The 21,103-nt window shown below is 38.0% G+C and overlaps 1 protein-coding gene and 2 non-coding genes across 3 annotated transcripts; all 3 read left to right on the top strand.

Annotated features, from left to right (window-relative positions):
- Nucleotides 1-6,865: 6,865 nt before the first annotated feature.
- tpt1 (tumor protein, translationally-controlled 1) lies at nucleotides 6,866-20,866 on the top strand. Its single transcript, XM_057331878.1, has 6 exons — nucleotides 6,866-6,989; nucleotides 7,681-7,754; nucleotides 8,205-8,392; nucleotides 8,631-8,736; nucleotides 15,077-15,193; nucleotides 20,428-20,866. The coding sequence occupies exons 1-6, from the start codon at nucleotides 6,962-6,964 to the stop codon at nucleotides 20,428-20,430; spliced, it is 516 nt and encodes a 171-aa protein (XP_057187861.1). The 5' UTR covers nucleotides 6,866-6,961; the 3' UTR covers nucleotides 20,431-20,866.
- On the top strand, nucleotides 7,824-7,894 carry LOC130553732 (small nucleolar RNA SNORD58). Its single transcript, XR_008962896.1, has one exon. It is a non-coding gene; the product is annotated as a small nucleolar RNA SNORD58 (small nucleolar RNA).
- Nucleotides 15,283-15,414, top strand: LOC130553735 (small nucleolar RNA SNORA31). Its single transcript, XR_008962899.1, has one exon. It is a non-coding gene; the product is annotated as a small nucleolar RNA SNORA31 (small nucleolar RNA).
- Nucleotides 20,867-21,103: the final 237 nt, after the last annotated feature.

Here is a 21,103-nt window from a genome sequence, read left to right as displayed (position 1 = left end):
ATGTGTTCATGTCCTCATACAGCGCAGACAAATTCATGAGCATCACGCGTGTAGCACGTTAAACTGTGCAGTTCATTCACTCGGACACGCAGAACAGCCAGATGGCATGTGTAAATAACATGATTCGGCATCCACTAGTCCGCATCTAGTTTTATGGACTCAATGCAGCCGGAAAACAAGTTTCACCCCCAAAATAGACTAAAACTAAGTAAAATAGCAGTTCACAATTTCAATAAGCTATCACTTATTTATCAGCATGAGAAATACGTGTGAGCGTATGAACAGACTAAAATGCATGTGTCTCAAGGTGAATGCGTGAGACTTGAGAGCCCTGTAACATGTATAAGCTGTGTCTCGTTTTGTAATGCTGCGTTGTGTCCACCATGGGTATCATCCTCTAAAGCAGTGGTCACCAACCCTGTTCCTGGAGATCGACCTTCCTGCAGACTGCAGCTCCAACCCTGCTTCAGCACACCTGTCTGTAATTATCAAGCAAACCTGAACACCTTGATTAGATAGTTCAGGTGTGTTTGATTGGGGTTAGAGCTGAAATCTTCAGGACGGTCGATCTCCAGGAGGAGGGTTGGTGACCACTGCTCTAAAGGATGTGGTATACAGAGGATTCTCAACTTAGAATTAAACAAGATGTCCTTCGTAGGACATAGTGGCAGAAAATGAAACAGGAAGTACCATGTTGCTATGACAACACGTTGCACTCGCACACCTGTCAAATTAATTAAAATGATTTCTACATGATTTAAGAGGTAAAAAGTTGGTTACTTTCTACCCTAAACAATGCCAAAAGAGTTAAACAAATATACAGAACAATTTTTACCTTACTGTTTCAAAACATTTAAAAATCACTAAACACTTGTAAACCTATTTACTACCATAGGCTGTGTCTCATTTCGTAAGGCTGCGTCCTCCAGAGGTCTCATTCGAAGGCTGCTACGTCATTGAGGCTGTATCGTTTCATAAAATCAGGTAGGACTCTCCGGAGGCACCCTTCAAATGCGACCTTCTTTGACAGGAATTCGGAGGTTACATGAGATGTATCCTTCGTTGCTAGAGATAATCCACAATTCTTTGCGTCGGCCAACATCTGTTATTTGAATAAACGGCAACAGCTGCACATTCAATCAAATATGTGGTGTTTAAATGTTAACAGTTTACAATTTGTGTCACTTTTTTTTATCTTAGCAGGCATATGTAGTAAATAGGTTTACAAGTGTTTAGTGATTTTTAAACGTTTTGAAACAGTAAGGCAAAAATTTTATATTTGTTTAACTCTTTTGGCATTGTTTAGAGAAAGTATCCTACTTTTTACCTATTAAATCATGTAGAAATCATTTTAATTAATTTGTGTGTGCGAGCGCAACTTGTTGTCATAGCAACGTGGTACTTCCTGTTTCCTTTTCTGCCAGTATGCCGAAGGACATCTCGTTTAATTCTAAATTGAGAATCCTCCGTATATCGCATCCTTTAGAGGATGATATCTCTGGAGGACACAAGGACGCAGCCTTACGAAACAAGACACAGCTATAGAGTTTAGCGGGTTGTGTGTTAGTAATAACGGTCCATGGGGAAACGCAGTGCTCCGTGTGTACTGTAGTTAAATGGATTAAACAAAGCTTCGAGGCAACAAAAATTGCGTCGATGATTTTTTGTATTCGAATTACTCGAGTAACTCGAGGAATCGTTTCAGCCCTAAACATATGTTATCTGAAATAACCAGGCCCATTTTCTTCAATAGATTCAATCTTTAACTTTCATTGTTCCACAGGTGGAACGCTATAGTTTACTTTAAAATTTCACAATGGAATTCCATACTAACCATGACAAACCATATATTTTTGGAAAGGTCTAAGCCTCTAGAATACAAATATGTCCAGTGTTTGACGATATAAATTATGTAGCTGCAGTAATTGATTAATTTATGACAGGAGTGTGCATACAAATTCTTGCTGCTAAATGTCACTGTTCCACCAGTGGAACACTGAGGTTTATTTCAATATTTTGCAATAAAATTCCAACCTAATCATTACAAACTATAATGTATATATTTGGAAAGGTCTAAGCCTCTAGAATAAGAATCTGACCAATGTTTGACAGTATAAAGTTGTAAGCTAGGCTGGACAGTATTTATGATACATGTATTTAAAATACGTATTTTAAAGCGGCAACGAGTAACTTTTGCTTACTGTTGCCCCATGTGGTTGTTTAGCAGAATTGTCTGTATGCAGTGTCGTAAAAACTGTCGCAAAGATTTCCCGCTGGCAGCTCAATATATGTGAGTTTGTTTACTAAGCCGACGGACCCAGATACGTCGTTCAAACTATGTCCACCGATCAGGTAAAGTAGTCCGTGTTACCATATGTTCTTCGTATATCAGTACAAAGATTTATGTATCGTTTCTCCATAATTATAAACTGTAATGTCAACAAAGAACGGTAAGTAAGCCTAGTTGTTTTTGCTTGCGTAGTTGGTCTCGTGTATGTAACTTAGCATTGTTTGCAAAGGGTGTCATTTGTATAATATAATGAAATATTGTCCACAAAATCATGTATCATGCAACAATGTCCATAGTAGCTTATACAGCATGCATTGTCATAAGTTTATAAGGTTGTATCATAGCATAGCATACCACACGGGTGCCAACACTATGGGCTGTACTACAGGGCTATACTACAACCTCAAAGTAGACTCGGGGGTAGCAGCTGATTGTTAGAAGTTAGCACAGAGCGTGCTAGCTACATGGAACATTTGTATTTACCCGAAACACAACGCATGGACTTGAATGTGTTTTGTAACCTATAGTACTTTTCTTTTGTTATTATATCGGAAGTCACTAAACACAATCATGACCAGGCGTTGTGGTTTGTGTAATATATGTTATAACAAGAGTCAACTCGGTATGAAAACAGCACACAGCATGTACGTATATATAACGACAACATTAGCCTAATCAACGATTGAACTGTTCAACATTTGCGTGGTTTACTGGTCTGAACAAAATAATCTGCTACTTTTTACCACAACACGTTTAGTGTGATTTTTTAGTCTTTATTTACAAGCACTACACACATTCATGACGAGACACGACAACATGCTAACTATCAACACCGGCAACCATATATTATCTCTCAGCTACCTTACGCTTATAAAGTGCAAACCGGTGTTGCGCCAATGACACAGACTAATGACAAATACATTCAAAAGTACAGGACAGTAACAAAAAATGTACAAATAACACTTACAAATCTGCATCCGTTTTGCAACCCGTTGCCTCTTGCTGCTCGCGCCACCGAGTGTAAGCCCGTCCGATATTGATTCATGACCGGCCTCGTGTCCGATCACTCTCTCGCTTTCGTTTCTTTGCTTCCTCTGACAAAACCCTCTTTGTTTTTTTGGCTGGCTCTGCCATGGTGATGTTTTGGATAGTTTCGTCTTACTGTTAGCTCTGCTGTTGGCCAACTTCTCCCAGGCTACGACTAAAACGTGATGTATGCCATAAAGCAGGGGATAGGCGGGGCTTGTACCAGCCCGAACACCAAAGTTACAAGTCCAATTTCAGCCGATAGGAGGCTGCTTAGGTAGCAACGGCAGTAAAATTCGTCCAGTTAAAAGTTGTCCTACGAGTAAAATAATTTTAGAGACATTATTTTAAGGTCAAAAAGTTACTCGTTGCCGCTTTAAATACAAAATAGTATTTTGTAATTTGTATTTGATTGGATTGATGAAAATGGCTTCGTATTTTTTATCAAAATACTTCAGTGTTTGTATTCTTGTAGTTTCAAAATACTGCAAAATACTTTGTAAGAAGTCTACGTGATGACATCATAAAAATGCTGCCTCTGATTGGTGCCTGGTGGTTTGCCCGGACTTGTGTTGAGAGCGGAACAGATAATTGGAAGAATTAGGTGGTCAAGATAGGAAACGTGCAGGCTGCAAGATTTCTATCTATCTATTGCATAAATTGCTATAATTTTATAATTTAGGTTTAACACGATCATCCCATCCTCAGCTCCAGTAGAGCGTTCATTTTCCTTTGCTGGACTAATCAACCGGCCTCATCGAAGAAGCATAAATGCTACACTTTTTGAAAAACTTGTTGTGCTTAAAGGCATCAGCTAGATAGCTAAGAGATTCTGCTATGTAGTTCACAGGCTACACACACACAATTACAAACTTACTCTCTTACCCACATTCACATAAATTGAATTTGTTTCTGTTAGACCTTGTTAAATGTTTTGGAATACCTGCTCTGTTGTATTCTCTGTTGTATGGTTGGAATTGTATTGATACTCCTTGAGAAGTTCTGTTGATACGTCTTGATAATATTTCTGGCTACATTTAAAATATGTTTTGCTACAATGATTGATACATAAATATTTGCTGAATAAGTATGCTTGTTGGATATTGTACCTTTATTCAAGTTGCTGTTTAATAGGAGCATGATTTTGCATTGTATGACAGCTGCCTGTCACATAATATATTATTATGTGTTGATTATTATTTATGATTAAAAATCAAATGATTAATTAATGAGAAACTAGTTGCTATGAATACAGGTGCCATCAGTTGTCTTCTTATGAATGACTTGTTTGTCATTGCTGATGCACAGAAGGCCCTTTGTTACCAAACACCAAGTAACTAAATTAGGATACAATTACAAGTAATTTTCAAACTGTGAAACATTAAACTTTATGTAACTTTAAAACTAACCTTCATCTGGGAGATCACAGCCAGGCGTATGTGAATATTTTATCTGCTAGTTGCATATGTCAGATTTATTGCATGACTTGGGCAGTGAAAAGCTTTTGCTATCAAACATTGTTTACTTAATCCACAGAATCAGTGTAGCTGTGAAGGGATAGATCAAATAGGCCAATTGATGGAGTGTTTGTGAAGAAATTTCAAGCTTCCTTGTAAAAGTATTTTGTAGTATTTTTAAAATACAAAAATACAGTAGTTTATTTTGATACATGGTGTAGCCGCTGTATTTTGTAGTTTATTTTGATACACTTAAAAGTAAGGTATTTGGTATTTTATTTTAAAATACATTTTGATGTATTTTTGCCCAGCCCTGGTTGTAAGTAGTCTTATATTTCTAATATGTTTCAGTTTTCTGATATTATTTTTGTTTTTTTTCCTATTTATATGTTCCTTTTATTATACATTTTTGTTTTATTCATTGAGTTTGTGCATGAGAAAGTAAAAAAGGGAAAACAATTATTGGTATGTGTTGTGGTGTTTAGGAATTACCATTGACGCATTCATGTCCCCCAAGTGGACATTTTCGGTACAGCAGTTAAAAGTGTTACATCAGATGTCATTTTTTTCATTTCAAGCTCAAATTCAAAACACAACTTGGTTACACGTTTGGCTTTGGATTTCTAGCATTTTTTCGCTGAAACAATTTTTTTACATAAATATATATTTATAAATATATATTAATTTTTTTATATATTCATAACCATCAAATTAAACTTACATTTTTATTTAAGTGATTCCACTTCGGCAATAATCTGCAAAATGTCTTCTTTCAAACAAGACCAACCTTAGGTCTGTACTCCAAACAAAAATGGTTATAAATCATGAACGCTAGATATGTGCATTTTCATGTGTATGCTCAAAGTGACGGTTAACAGGTTAACAGTTTCCAGATTCTGTAAGGTATATTTAAACTCTGGACCACACGTATGTTTGGATGGATGGATGGGATTGGAATAGTTTGCAAATCATTGCATTAGGTTTTTATTTACAGTTTGCACGGCAAGGTTTTTGTAAATGGTATACCATAAATATGAATGTATTGTTTTATTACATTTTATTAGAATGAAATAGACTGACAATTTACATATCATTGGAACATTGCTAAAACAGTTTCCAATTTTTCTCATTATAAGCTTAGTGAATACTAGAGACATGAGTGTTTAATTTATTTGACTTTTTGTGCAGAAACTATCCAACTGAAAGATGAAATGGACAATGCCACTGTTTTTTGTGTTGTTTTGTATATTAATGTAATTTCTTTAACATGCTAAATAAATGACAGATGGATCAACAGATGAAGCCGTGGAATAAATCAATTTACTGTAATGTCCAATTTTTATATGAATGTACGTTTACATTGAAGTAGTGGATAACACTGAATTATGAGGTGGTGTTTTACTGTGAATATTTTAAGTACAACAATTTTCTATATACTTTTATCACAACAGGCCAATAGCTGCACGGATCTGTTTTTCTCATCTGAACCAGCACTGGGCCAGCTCCGGGACAGCTCCGGGCCAGCTCCAGACCAGCTCTGTTCCGTATCTGGACCGAAACACTATAGAAAAACCAGAGCTGGTCTGGAGTTGGACCAGTGCTGGCCCAGATGATAAAAACGGATCTGTGCCGCTATTGGCCCATTGTGCCAAAAGACACCAGCCCAATTCCATTACACAACTGGCCCAGAATTTATGAATGGTCTGGGCCAGATGCCTTTTGCTATCTGGGGACATATTTCCCCCCATTGACTACCATAGTAGGAAAAAAATACAATGGCAGTCAAAAGTGCCCCAGAACTGTTTGCTGTCCTACATTCTTCGAAATGTCTTCTGAGTTCAACAGAACCAAAAAAATGATAAAGTAATTTTTCCTACTATGGGAGTCAAAGGGGGCAAGATGTGTGGTTATAAGCATTCTTCCAACTCAGTTTCTCTGTGTTCAACAGAACAAAGAAATGTATACAGATTTGGAACAACTCGAATGATGATAGAATTTTCATTTTTGGGTGAAGTATCCCTTTAAAAATATCTGCGGGACTTTCCATATATAACCATAAGAGGGCGCGAGTCTTTTCAGCCCTTATATAACATGCCTCGGCGACGCGGCGCTCTTTTCAGCTGAGTCCGTTATCAGGTCACAGCCAGCGCTGTACGTCTCCTGAAAGACCCAAACACAATCCAACAAAATGATCATCTACAAAGACATCATCACCGGTAAGAATAATCCCTAACTAATCGCAACACACCAAAATATTACGTTCCAGCCGATATTTTTGGAGTCTGATGCTGCTTAGTTGTCTTAAAACGCCTTGTTTTCCCGGTCTACTGCGGCCTAACTTTCAGCAAAGCAGTTAGCTTGGTGGCTAATCACGCTGTGAAGTTATAAAGGAATCTGTTATACTGCTGTCGTCAGCATTATGTTATATTGTCGTGTACTTGATCAGTTCACGGCATTTAAACGCCTGAATTGTTACGTGTTTTGAAAGTTTTTAGGTAAATTGTGCTTTAAAGGTGGTGTTAAGTGGGTTTAGCAGTGTATAGTTTAAACGCCGGTCGACCGGTATGCTATTAGCTAAAAGTTGTGGTGGCGTGTGTGCGTTACAACACTTAAACACCACATGAACAATGTCGGTGAAAAGAAAATAAACGAGTTTTTTTGTGAATATACTTTGGTTTACCACTAAAACGGAACATTTTGTACCGCCATCTGGTTGTGTTCCTTGATGATTTCACAAACAGTTGTAAAATGATGAAATTACAGCTGAACAGGGCGTGTTCGTACTTCAGGCCAGTTCGGTGTGCTCATCATCACTCGGCTTTTTAAATATGACTGACGAAGTGCAACGTACAAGCCAAACGTCATTTTGTTCTTGCGCTCGCTCTAACTTGTGTTCTTTGTTCACAGGGGATGAGATGTTTTCCGACATTTACAAAATCAAAGAGTCCGAGAATGGGATGATGATTGAAGTAGAAGGAAAGGTATGGCTTCTCTCTTTACCAACCATTATGCCTTTTAAATAAAGTCAGGCAAATGGCCCATTAATAGACGTACGATGATGATAAACTTAGGACACCTTTGACGGTTACGACCAATGAAACGAAATCGTATACTGAGTATTTGTCTATAATGGGCTATAGCCAGTATTGTTTTTATTTGTTAATACTTGCACGTCCTTTCTATAAAGCAAATTTGTCTGTAAACAGTGATTTGCTGGCGCTTACAGTAGATATAAAGTAGTCTAATATGCTTTCATAGGTTGTTGAAGTTTTAAAATAATTTGACAATTTAGACTCTTTAGTTTTTCAGATATTGCTGTTCTGTGACCCAAGCAGTTGGATATGACTTAACATTAAAAGGATCACATTAATTTAAGATTCAGCCTGTGTTGAGTAGATGTTTTACCCTTTTTGATGCTTTTGATACTCTAGATGATCAGCAGGTCAGAAGGAGACATCGATGATACCCTGATTGGTGGCAATGCATCAGCAGAAGTCCAGGATGAGGGCTGTGATTCTGCAACGGTCAGTGGTGTGGATATTGTCCTCAACCACAAACTTCAGGAGACATCCTATGACAAGAAGTCTTACACAGCATACATCAAGGACTACATGAAGGCGTAAGTGTTGGTCATCTGTCATTCCAGTAAACAAAAAATCATTATTGACGGAATTAAAAATCAGGCAACCATCGGTTAATTTACCTTATGTTGTACCTTGCAACAGACTTTGTGTACTGTAAATCTCTTAAAGGGAGCTTAACTATGCCATTTTAGTGGGCTATCCTGTTTATTAGACTCTGTCAAATTTATTAGTGATATTATTTTTCACCTAATACTTTTACGCTTTCTTTGACAGAGTGAAAGCTAAACTTCAAGAGATGGCACCTGACCGGGTAGACCCTTTTATGGCTAACGCACCTGCTGAGGTCAAGAAAATTTTAGGCAACGTCAAGAACTTTCAGGTAGATTGCGTAAACACATTATTTTTTTATACTTGTAGTGGGAATTTTCTGTTAAACCCACTGTGGACACCTTTGGCGGTCATGATCAATGAAATGAAATTTAATGCTGAAGCAGGGGTGTAAAAAGTATTCAAAAATGTACATAAGTGAAAGTAAAAAAGTACTACATTAAATTATACTCGAGTATTAATAAAGTAAAAGTAAGATTTAAATGATTCTTGTTCAAACATGCATTCTCCCAAGATTAAGTGAATGAACATTGAGTGGGAGACGGAGGATACATTTCATCTTGTATGAATCCTTACTAACACAACTAAATGAAAATAACTTGCTAAGATATGATGGGGTGTGTCTCGATCAGCTATAGTTGGCCATTTTAAGGGCTGTGTCATTCGCAAGTCCGTGCACTGAAACGTTTGTTTCCTAAAAATTCCCACAATGCAACTCAAAAACCAGGGAGTGTCAGTGCTCCTTATGTTCCCTTACTGGAAATCACGTGACAATTTTTACTGGAAAACACAAAAACGTGATAAACAAATTGAAACTCAATAGAACGTTTGAAAAGACAAATGCTTATTTTCTTTTATGTATAAACGCATATTGCTGGACATGCAGCGAACACAATCTACTTAACATTTAAATGTAATATTAGACCAAATTTATGCACTGATATGCAGAGGCGGTACTAGGAGTATAGTCCAGCCGTCCGCATGATGTAATTTTTGTTGTCTGTGTTCTTGAACCTGTGGGAATCAGCCATGTCTGTAATTTGTAAACAGTGTTTCCCACAGAATTTTTTGGGGACTATGGGGGCTAAACATATTTTCCTCTAGGGGGGTCCGGGGGCATGCTCACTGTAAGAAAATTTAGCATATTTTAAAGGTAAATGCTGCAATCTGGCGCATTTTAAGAGCTAAATTCAGTGACTCAATCTATAAGAATACAATAGCTATAGTAGTAATTTAATCATTGGCACCATAGATATAAATGGGGATAACACATGGTAAAATGAGAGTTGACAAACAAAAAAGTCAAAAACATGTAGAGCATGAGCCATCAAAAAATGAAGCAAAAAAGTGTTTAACAGTTGAACTAATTTATATATTACCATATATTAAAACTCAGGCCGGGCATCAGGCCTTTTTCACAGTGCCATTGTCCCACTCCCCCGCATGGCAGTAGGCCTATCACTTTACTATCCGGACCAGAGCATTCATACATTATTATGATGCGGCGACTGTTTAGAGTTAACCCATAAGAAAAGCGCACACTCTCTCAGTACAACAGAATAATGTTAAGTTTGTGATTTATTATGTTTTCAACTTTGTGCGCGTTGCGCAGACCTTACAAGAGAGCAATTAATGACAGACACTTTCTCCTGCGGTACACGCCTATCGGTCTGAGCAGCGCTGCTTGATGTCCGACAAACCAAATATATTGACAAGTTTTGGACACGGTGACACACAGGGCAGCATGTAATCATGTGTGGTGCCCCCGTATAATTTATTTTTCTTACGGCGACAGCCGAAGCTAAAGGAGGAATTTAAGCAGACTCATGCCCCTCACGCATTCAAATCATTAAAATTGGCCGTTGGCAATCAAACTACGTTATGTGCCTGAGCAACAAACAAATATACTGTACTCTACTAACCTAATAAAGAAACGAAACGAAATAGAACTTTTTAACTGTTTATTTATTCTAAACTATTTTAAGTTTAAACGGTGTCATTCACATCATTAATTCAAATTTGTGCTCCAGCACATTTGGCTATCAAACAATGCGTTCTGCACGTGAGCCACTAACAAAAAAATACTCCAAACATGTTTCTAAATTAACTTAATGTTGAAATGAAATGAAACATGAATAATTTGCCATTAAAAACAAAACGGAACTATTTTGGCGATTTGGAAAAGGTTAAACGAAGTGCTTTTGGCACTAAATAAGGACGGATATTAGAGATATAACACCAAAAGATAATCATTATAAATGTCATGGGTGCACGTGCTGCGTACAGCTCCATTGTGTAGATGCACTGCTCATTTTAAACGACAGAAATGGTGTATGTCAAATGTCCCTATAAGCGGACTGCTATTTTAGCTGGAAATAATATGATGCTGAAGCTGATGAAGCTGAACATAGTGATGTTAACGCCATGAGGTAATGCTATCTGTTTGCTCTTGTTCTACACTGATAAAATCATGTTTGTACTGTGGATAACTGCAGTGAATACTAAAACATTAGATTTTACTTCCCTCAAACGATGTTGTATTCCATATGGCTTGGCGATGTCTTAAATCCTGGCCAGTTCATGTGTCTGCGTTTCAACCGTGAAAGCTGAAACAGTAGCGAGCGAGCATGCGTTCGTATGTACAGTATGTGTCTGTGTGTGTGCTGTGCACATTGCACTGAAGCAACAGAGAGGGGGACGCATTTTTAGCCGTGAACAATGGCACAACAACGAAACTGCGGTGCAGAATTCAACGTTACAAATAGATATGTTGTTGTAAGAAAAACAATTCGGCTCGTTTTAAGACTGTGGCGGAACAAAATAGTCTATGGCGGGCCGCCATAGTCTCGTCAATGAATGGGAAACACTGGTAAAGTAAAAATTCCCCCGAAAATTACCTACTATATTTTGCCGAACACCGAGGTCCTGTGATGTTAGTCCCGTGCGAATCGGCATCTCTGTGATTTGGCAGGGCCGTTTATCCTTTTTCAAGGTTTTATCCACCATTCGTGAATAATGGAGGCTGTGTTAAAGTGTCTTGATATTATTTCGGGTGCTGGGTCGCATCCATACCTGCCAACACTGCTGTTTTGGCCAGGAATTTCCCGTTTTATTATTTCTCTCATGAAACTCCCGTACAGAGGGAGATCCCGGAACGCGATCGCCATACTACGTCTACTATACTGTGGATTCTCACATGTATATGGATGTCTCTGGGCTAAGCCCCAGATATCCACTCACCCTAGAACCGCCCCTGCTGGTATGTAACAGAATAATTCAAGTGTTTTTCCAGTATTTATCTCAGTGCCATGGATAAATGCCATGGGTGATCTTGATCCAGCGATTAGCTGGGCAAGTGCTGGTGCTCGCACTTTCGCAGCTGTTTCAAGTTACCGCGAGTTACAGTAATAGCCTAGATATTATTTGTCAAGGTGCTGCTGTTGAGGTAAATGATGAGGTGTGACATCAATTTCCAAGGACCAATTAACATGTTTGGCTCATTGCATTGTATGTTTAAATGAATGGCATAACCATTTACTCATTAACCATAACTCATTTGGTTTGTTAGTAGCAATGTAAGAAAACGACCTGCAAAAATGTAACGAGTACTTTTCAAGTTTAAATAAAATTGTAGGGAGTAAATAGTAGTGTTCAGTTAAAATTGTACTCAAGTACACATCCCCCAAAATAATACTTAAGTATAGTAATCAAGTACTTAACACCCCTGGGGCCGGTTGCACCAGCTGTACGTATACCCGGTCGTAAGACAAGTCTGGACGTAAAATGCGCCTTAAGTCCTGCATAGAATTTATACCTGTTGCACCACAAAGGCGTAGCGTACCTCTGAGACTAAATCTTATGTCTAGTCAGAGGTAAGCGTCAGTGTAAATTCTTGACGTTTTTCCGTGGAAAAAAAATGAATACAGTATTTTTTCCAGTAATACAATTGAGATAATGTTGCGTCTGTACAGACTACACAGTGCGGAATCCACGCCTGCGTTATCTACAGAAAAAAATATATTTTAAAGTGTATTTTAGCGCTCTTCATTGACAAGTGAACATTCACAGCATGAGCGAGATTTGTGAGCAGTAGTAGGATGCGCTGTTTGGTGCTGTGTAAAAAAAGTGGAAGAAAGGAAGAACTATCAGATATTTGAGATGTCTACACAATTGGAGAAGCAGGAAACTTAATTTAGCCATTGATTACCTGAGACCGGATTATTTCAAATTAATTCACAAGAACGAATGCTTCATTTTAATTTATATTTACATTACATTACATGAACAGAACCAAATCCGCTGTCATCTTATCTGCATTTCACGAAGATATATATCGTTTTAAGGGACGTTATTTAGGGTAAAATACACTGCCCATCCAAAAAAATTCACCACCTGGATTTAACTAAATGGGTAGGAGCCTCCCATTGGATTGGAGGTCTAGGTTCAGCAACGTTATGTGCTGAAAGAATGAGGTCAACTGACCACATGAATATACTGAATGACCAGGTTATCCATTGAGTTTTTCTTCCCTGATGGCTTGGGCATATTCCAAGATGACAATGCCAGGATTCATCAGGCTCAAATTGTGAAAGAGTGGTTCATGGAGCATGAGACATCATTTTCACACATGGATTGGCCACCACAGAGTCCACACCTTAACCCCATTGAGAATCTTTGGGATGTGCTGGAGAAGACTTAAAGGTCTGACTCTCCCATAATCAATACAAGATCTTGGTGAAAAATTAATGCAACTCTGGATGGGACAAATGGACATTCTGGACATTGCAGAAGCTTATCGAAACGATGCCACAGCGAATGCTGCCGTAATCAAAGTTAAAGGCGGTCCAACGAAATATTACTGTGTGACTTTTTTTGGACAGGCAGTGTATAATAGAAAGGGATGAAATAATGGAGAATAAGCTGCAGTTAAAGTTTTTTTCTACTGGACGAGTTAAAACTCTATATTCTAATTTAAAGAAACTAACTGAAATATCTCTTATCTAATTTCACACTACACTTTAAAGAAAAGTTGATTTTTAATTTTATTTGTAATGGTTTCGATTTCCATAGCCTACTCTCGGTCCTATTGAACACATTTAAAACCATTCCACCCTTACAGGAAGGTTTCGTTTTAGCAGCACTGCATTTTTAGAATTAATCATTGAATTATCACCACAGTTACACATGAAACAGACAGGAATGGAGAGCTGCTTCATTGACTGAATATATTTTGACAGACATCTTCTTTTTTCCAAAGAACGAAGCTCGAAAACGTTGAGAGACGGTATAGTGTTTTTGAACAATCCAACACCCCTTTGTTTCTGGAGGCGGGGGGTTTACATGACGTATCCGAATAGCCTCTGCGCACGTGGCCACACAAACAACACACCCACCTATTACGTAATGGCCATGGACCAATGGTGGCTCGAGGGTGTTTACCGGCCAACACGAACTTTCCCAGAGAGTTCTGTTTGGTTTGCTGCTGCGAACTAGTGAAACGAATTGTCGTTTGGACCAGATTTAGTTTGAAATCAGGCCACAGGTGGTCATTTTTCGATTTCGAATATAGTATGCGGAGCCCTTAAGAATGTCACTCTCAATGCGATAGAATGTGGCTGCAGGGATGCACATCGTCTAAGCTGAGCGTAGCTGCGCCTGGTCGTAGTTTTTAGATTTTAGACTTTAGACTAGGGCTGTCACGATTATTAAATAATCGTCTCATCGCGATTGTTTGACCTCATCGCGATGATTTCGGATTATCGCACATCTCTATAGAAGACACTAGGGGGAGCTGTAGTGAATCTGCATATTGCATATTTTAGTGTATATATTGTTACTAAAGCATGGTAATACTTGTAAAATGTACCACCACAACACAATCACTTAAAAAAAAAAAAACATATACAAATTACCTGCAGTACAATTTAATATTATTTAAGCAAATCTCAGTGTGAAAACCAGTCTACCAAAATTTCATTAACACACAAGTAAAATTTTACTGTAGTCTTGCAAGTGAGAAAAAAACAGACTAGAAGCTTTTCTATGACTGATAGTATTTTTATGGTGTCTTCAATTCACACCTGATCAATTTACTTCATTTACAAGTATTTGGCGATTGTATTATTGACAGGTAAAAGCCTAAACCTTAAATATATGATGACCCAATTTTTTCCGATGTATTTCCAAGAAAAAAACATAGTCTTGTATTCAGAACAATATGGTCATTTCAATCGCTGAATCAAAAATGAATGAGAATTAAATGTCAAAGCTTAAAATCAGACAATTAATTGTCATAATCGCCAAAGCCCTAAAACAGACAATTAATCGCCATAATCGCAACGATTTATTAGACAATTAATCGTCAATCAAATTTCATAATCGTGACAGCCCTACTTTGGACGTGGGGCTTACACCCAACTTTTTTACATCCAGCTGGTGCAATCGACCCCTGGACAAAAGATTCTGTTGTGTGTGAAAATAAAAAAAATTGAGTTTGGGATTTAAAGTATGATTTTAAATGGAAAACTAAAGTATGAGGTGGGGTTAATGTGTTTAAGCGACACCCTGCGTGATCTGATTAACAGTTTCTTTCTATAAACACTTGTTTTCAGTTTTTCACTGGCGACTCCATGAATCCAGACGGCATCATCGGTCTCCTTGACTTCCGTGAGGATGGCGTCACACCATACATGCTCTTCTTCAAGGATGGCCTGGAGATTGAGAAATGCGTAAGTTTCTGCATTTTTAATGTTATTCATGTTTTAAAAATGTTAAATTACTTCAGATTTTTATACACATTTAAGAAGTACTTTGAATGCAGCATCCACTGATAGACCCGTTGCCACAATCAGTGGCCTTTGGGTTTGCACAAGGATGCAATAGTAATCCTCCTTGTGTCTTTTTGTCATCAGAAAGGTGGCCCAAATTGACTAATTTAAGGAGAACACCATGTTTCATTAGCTTTCAGAAGCATAAACTGTTAAACATTTTACTGTGTTGCACTTTATATCTCAGATTCAAACATTGTGGAAGTTTAAAGCGGCCATTTCCTGTGATGCCAGTTTTCAAACTTTAGTTAGTGTGTAATATTGCTGTTAGAGCATAAACAATATCTGCAAAATGATTAAGCTCAAAGTTCAATGCCAAGCAAGATATTGGGTCTCATTCACTAAGCATGCGTACGCACAAATTTTTGCGTGAAACCTGCGTACGAACGCTTTCACAAACAAATCATGATTCACTAAAATTTCATACTAAAATTTATTCTAAATATAAGAGAAAAGATAGGAACAGTTGAAAGCACATGTACTCAAAAATCACCAGTCTCTTTCTATCCTTCTCTCTCTCCCTCTCTCTTTCTCTCTCTCGAAGACAAAATGCATGTTTCATCTTAGGATAATAGTTAAATATATATATATATATGTATGTATGTGTGTGTGTATATATGTGTTTATGTATATTCAATTTTAAAATTATTTCATCATACACAGTGAAAGAATAAGAAAAGCTGCGTTAGACTATAGCTCGAGCTGCGATGTTTCTCTGAGTAACAGCTCTTTTACAGCCGTCTAATGAGAACTCTTTAAACTGCGTGTCTGTATAAAAGGTGTTTTATTATGTATGAACTGACTTTGAGGACTGTGCACTTGGAATTACTTGCAAGAGCGTAGACCGTGTCACATGGGGTTGCCTGGACTAACTTTGACTTAAGTGACGACTGGTGGTAGAGGAAAGGTTAGGCGGAAAGGCCTAATATGGAGATGGACTGGGTGTGTTTTATGCAAATGACTAAACTCGTGCTCATTTAGAATGCTCCAAATTCACTAACATTAGGACGAGGTTAAGAACAAATTCATGTGCTTACGCACGTGTTGTGAATTAGACGGAAAGTTTTCGTGGGAGGTTCGAATGTGCGTATAAATATGAAAAATCTACGCAATTATTAGTGAATGAGACCCATTGTCTTTAACAGAATTCACTTTTCAAGGACTACAGAGAATGGCTGGAAAAGGGGTAGGGATGGGCGATATTATATCGTTTGCGATATACCGGTAGAAATTCCCCACACGATAAGAATTCATCTTCCCGCGATATAAACGATAAATTCTAGTTGATGACGTATTTCTTTGTGAGACCCATTCTCAGCTCATATGTGAAGCGAAAACGGGTATAGCGGAGGGCGGACGTGAAGCTGAGAAAGAGTTTGCACTAAAAGACGAGCTCTAAATCTCGTTTAGGTTGGCACTGTAGATGCTTCCGAGTTAATGTTTAGTTTCACTTTCGTTTTATTTAATTCGTTTGTTAAGTATTCGTTGATAGTCATAATACGTTACACCACAACATTTAGTTTGGCTAAAAGTATTTATTTAAACATTCGTTAGATGTTATGCGCGCGTGCTCAAATTGTTTAATACGATTTCTTGCCTGTTATATACAGGATGAACGGAGCGTCCCGTGCGCAGCTCGCGACCACATGTGCTTTCATAGCGACACAGCGTGCACAGCACTGCTGCCTGTTTACATACAGTACAAATGTGAGTTTGTATTACGTTATTTTAAATACGTTTATGAGCGTATAAAAGCATGGATTATTTAATTAGATTTCTTTTATCCGCATTTTTCTGTTCTCTTTCTGTAGCGCGAGTCATAGACAGATTCAGTGTATGTTGCTGTGAGAAGAGAAGGTTCACACAGTTCAAGAGAGAGTGATTGACAGCGTGATGCGATCGATCGTTTCCACCCAACAATAGAATATATACAGTTTTAGGTATGACATGATGTGTTTATTGAGCTTTAGTTAATTTAATTTTTCTTTACTACAACCTTTTGAAGTCAAATCTCACTATTATATTTTATATTTACAAAAATACTGTAGGTATATTTTAGGAGCTGTTTGATTTGGGGTAAGTTTTACTTTTTGATAATATTTGTTTTTCTGAGGGTCTAGACTACATGCAGCTACTATCATTTGACGCAAAAAACAGCGGTGGATGGCGTTATGGATATATTGTCATTTTTATCGTTATCGCAACAAATACCAGGTATTATCGTGATAGTTTTAGGGCCATATCGCCCATCCCTAAGGGGTACATGATGTCACTATTACGAGTTTTTAAATAACCTCCGCCCACAGGAATACGCCAAAAAAAGGGGCGAGGCCTTCCTTAGAGAAGAGGAAGAGCCGCTGGAGTAGTGTTTGGTTATCAGAGATTGTAAACATTTGACTGAGCTGCGCGCTTAATTCCTTTCACTTTCATCGCAGTCCTACAGCTGGTAATAAGAATTCCACTACATGCATTCTAAGATAACCAACGGTCAAATAACAGCTTCCATGACTTTAACATCGGCTGTGAAAGCTGTTCTGTGTAACACACTGATATGTGTGTGTGTTTGCGCATACCTCTAAAATACTTCTATGAAACGTCCTTTGAAGTCCTGCTTGCAAATGTCTCCTAGTCAATCTACTTGTTTTATTATCCAACTCGGGTTCAATATAAAAAGGTAAAACTAACACTTATGTTATTAGTGTTAATATAACCGGTCTGACGCAAATTGGTCCGGTGTCATTTCCCTCGACATAGTAGGAAAAAATTACGATCTCTAACAAAGATTGATGTTTGCACATGCACTAGCAGACCTCCGTTACACTTCAATCGATCCGCATGTTTTTAACTGATGAAGTGAAGTTGACGCCATTGTTAAAGAGTACATTCCTCAATATTTTTAAGGGCTTATTTTGGTTTATGGAGTGTCCGACAACAAGTTTATGTACATACATGATGTAAAAATACTATTATTTCGTAATAATAAGCAGTTTTTATTACCTTACTTCTTGACTGACTCTCAAATGATTCGTTCCGCGATTCATCTGTGTAATCTCCGCCTTTCCGCCAGCGTAGTCTGATCTGATTGGTCAGATAGTGTAGTCTGCTGTGATTGGTCAGATGGTCTAGTCTGCTGTGATTGGTCAAATGGTCTAGTCTGCTGTGATTGGTCAAACGCGTTCAGCATGTGTCGCAAATGGACCGCCTATCATTACTGCTGTATTACGGTTTGCAGGTGGTTGGATATTAACAGTGTATAGAGAGAGATGGCGTCGATTTTACCTTACCAGTTCGAGCCCGAGTCTGACGAATCATTCTTTAATCCTTATACAGATGCCAGTAAGAAAAAGGACTGTTTTAGACACTTCTCTTGTAACAGTTAGTTATCACGGCATACAGTGTACGGTGTTCGTATCTTCAGATGTTATTATAACTATAGTACACCACGCAGTTCTTGAAATAAAGACTTTGCGAGTTAATATGGTTGAACACTTACATTAGCGCAACGAGTTTATAGCTAACGTTAGGTAAACAAACAGTAACAACCCCAAAAATAACGGTAACGTTAGCTAAACACAGACATGAGATAACGTCACACAAATTTAATTTTAAGTAAAGACAAAAATAAAGAGTCACACTTACAGGTTGTGATTCGGTGGAGCTTACAGGTCCAAATAAAGTTGGTATTGCAACATCTTTTAAGGAAAGACGTTTAATGTATCCTGCAGTAAAGGCGCCAAGATTGATGAAGCAATCTTCGGTAAAATGACGCGCGCAAAGTAAAACGTTCGGTTTATACTCCTTTGGTGTCGTTTGAAAAATAAATAGTAACCATTTTTTCCTCAGAAGTTCTTCCTTTGGTAGTGAAAATAAGACTGACTTAGTTTCACTACATAGAACACAGCTTCTCTTAGACATGATGCACACGTCACGAACGAGCTAGTACAGTGTTTGGGGAGGAGAGGGTTAAGTTTTCGCAGTCAGTAGGCGGGGATTTTTCTAGTGACGTAGGTACATTGTGGTTAAAGATTCGGACAGGTCATGGCTTGTTCGCGTGATTCAGAGTCGATTACCTTTTTTATAAGCTAATAACTTTGTTATTCGTTCACCTTCGGATTTACAACTTGGCAGATTGCTTACATTCAAACACGGCAAAATTAAACACTTCATGAAATGTATTTTTTATGATCTCGAGGAATGTACTCTTTAATGTTTATTGCTAAAAGCCAAAGCTTATGAATACACGTGCACTGAGAGTGGGACCAACCAATCACAACAGCCTGAGAAGCGTAAGCTCACTGATATGGTATGGGTGGGACATCTTCAGACACAAGTGGGAAACCAATCACGACAGACCTGGTCAGCTTTACCAATCAGAGCGTTTCTGAAGGAGGGATTTTATATAGACTGGAAGAAATCCAGTTGTTTTAGTGAGAAGAGGGACATCGTTGAACAATAGACTTGAAATATAAAGCGTTTTTTAAATTAGAAACATGACCATCCATTGTTAAACACCCAAAAAACATAATCAAAGCCTCAAAAACTGCAAAAGAATGCCCCCTTTAATTGAAATCATGAGGTTAAGGCCCAATCCCAATTCTATTTTCTTGTCACTTTGTTTCAAGGGGAAGGGCTACAAATTTTCCGCTAATAAATGGGACACCACTACTACACTTTTTTCTGCAAACGTTAAAAGAACATCACCATAAATACAAACACAAGATTGAATGTAAAATGAAAAATTGTTATAAAAATCCTTATTAATGGCAAAAATTACTTGCATTTATGGGCCTGCTTGCTCGAGTGAGCAGCCATGTTGGAAATTTCTCTTAGCCCTTCGTTTGAAGTGAGGTCCCGAAAAATCTTAGTTTGAAGGGCTATCTGGCCCTTACCCCTACCCCTCCAACCAAAAGAGAATTGAGACACCCCTACCCCTTCACGTGAACACGCCAAACGGAGGGGTAGGGGAAAGTGTAGGGGTAAGTGGTAGAATTGGGATTGGACCTAAATGTCTTTTATAATTGTGTGACTTACTGTTGGTATGCAATCAAATGGGTTTTGTCCTAAAAGGATTTTAATGGTATTAAGTCATTTTCAGTTTGTTTTTAAGCATGTTTTTCTTCTCTTTCTCTTTATAGTAAATTTACCAAGTGTTTTCGGCCTCTGCTCTGTGGATTGGGCCCGTGGATTAAACCAGTCATTCCCCTCATCCTTTCCATCAGGACCAGAGGCTCTTTTAACTTCACGAGGCCGCTGTTTTCATTTTTTGATTGACGTCCGTTCACGCGGAGAAGATGTGATGGTCCCTTCACGAAACTAAAAACAGGACTTTTAGCAAGACAAACCACAGTGTGAAAATATTGTGGTTAAAAACTGAATTATTTCAGGGTTTTCTTTTATTCGGTCATCTCGGAGTTGAAGTTGACTGCTGGCTTCTCATCTGCTCTGCATGTCAGCTTCTTGTTTCAGCAGATGTACAGTTGTATTCTCCCTCCCCCTTCCCATTGAATCACAGGATTGTATAGGATTTCTTGGCACCATTTGTGAAAATAAAGTCAAGCTGCTGGCTAATTAAAATTGTTGCCTGAGTTAACTGTTCATAATTGTGTGTTGCATAATAAACAAGCAACCTCAATATATGCTTGGCATTGTTTGACTGTATAACTGTTGGGTGACATGGTAAGAGCAAACTATAGTTGAATAGGTGTTATAAAGGAGCAGGGGTCTTTCTGATCTTTCATGCACAAACCATATTCCTATAAACCTGTTTAGTAAGTGCATTCAGATACTGTTTTGTTATCTCAAACCATTAAA

The sequence above is a fragment of the Triplophysa rosa genome, linkage group LG4, assembly GCF_024868665.1.
Source record: "Triplophysa rosa linkage group LG4, Trosa_1v2, whole genome shotgun sequence".
Taxonomy (NCBI): domain Eukaryota; kingdom Metazoa; phylum Chordata; class Actinopteri; order Cypriniformes; family Nemacheilidae; genus Triplophysa; species Triplophysa rosa.
This window is presented reverse-complemented; position numbering and strand designations above follow the sequence as displayed.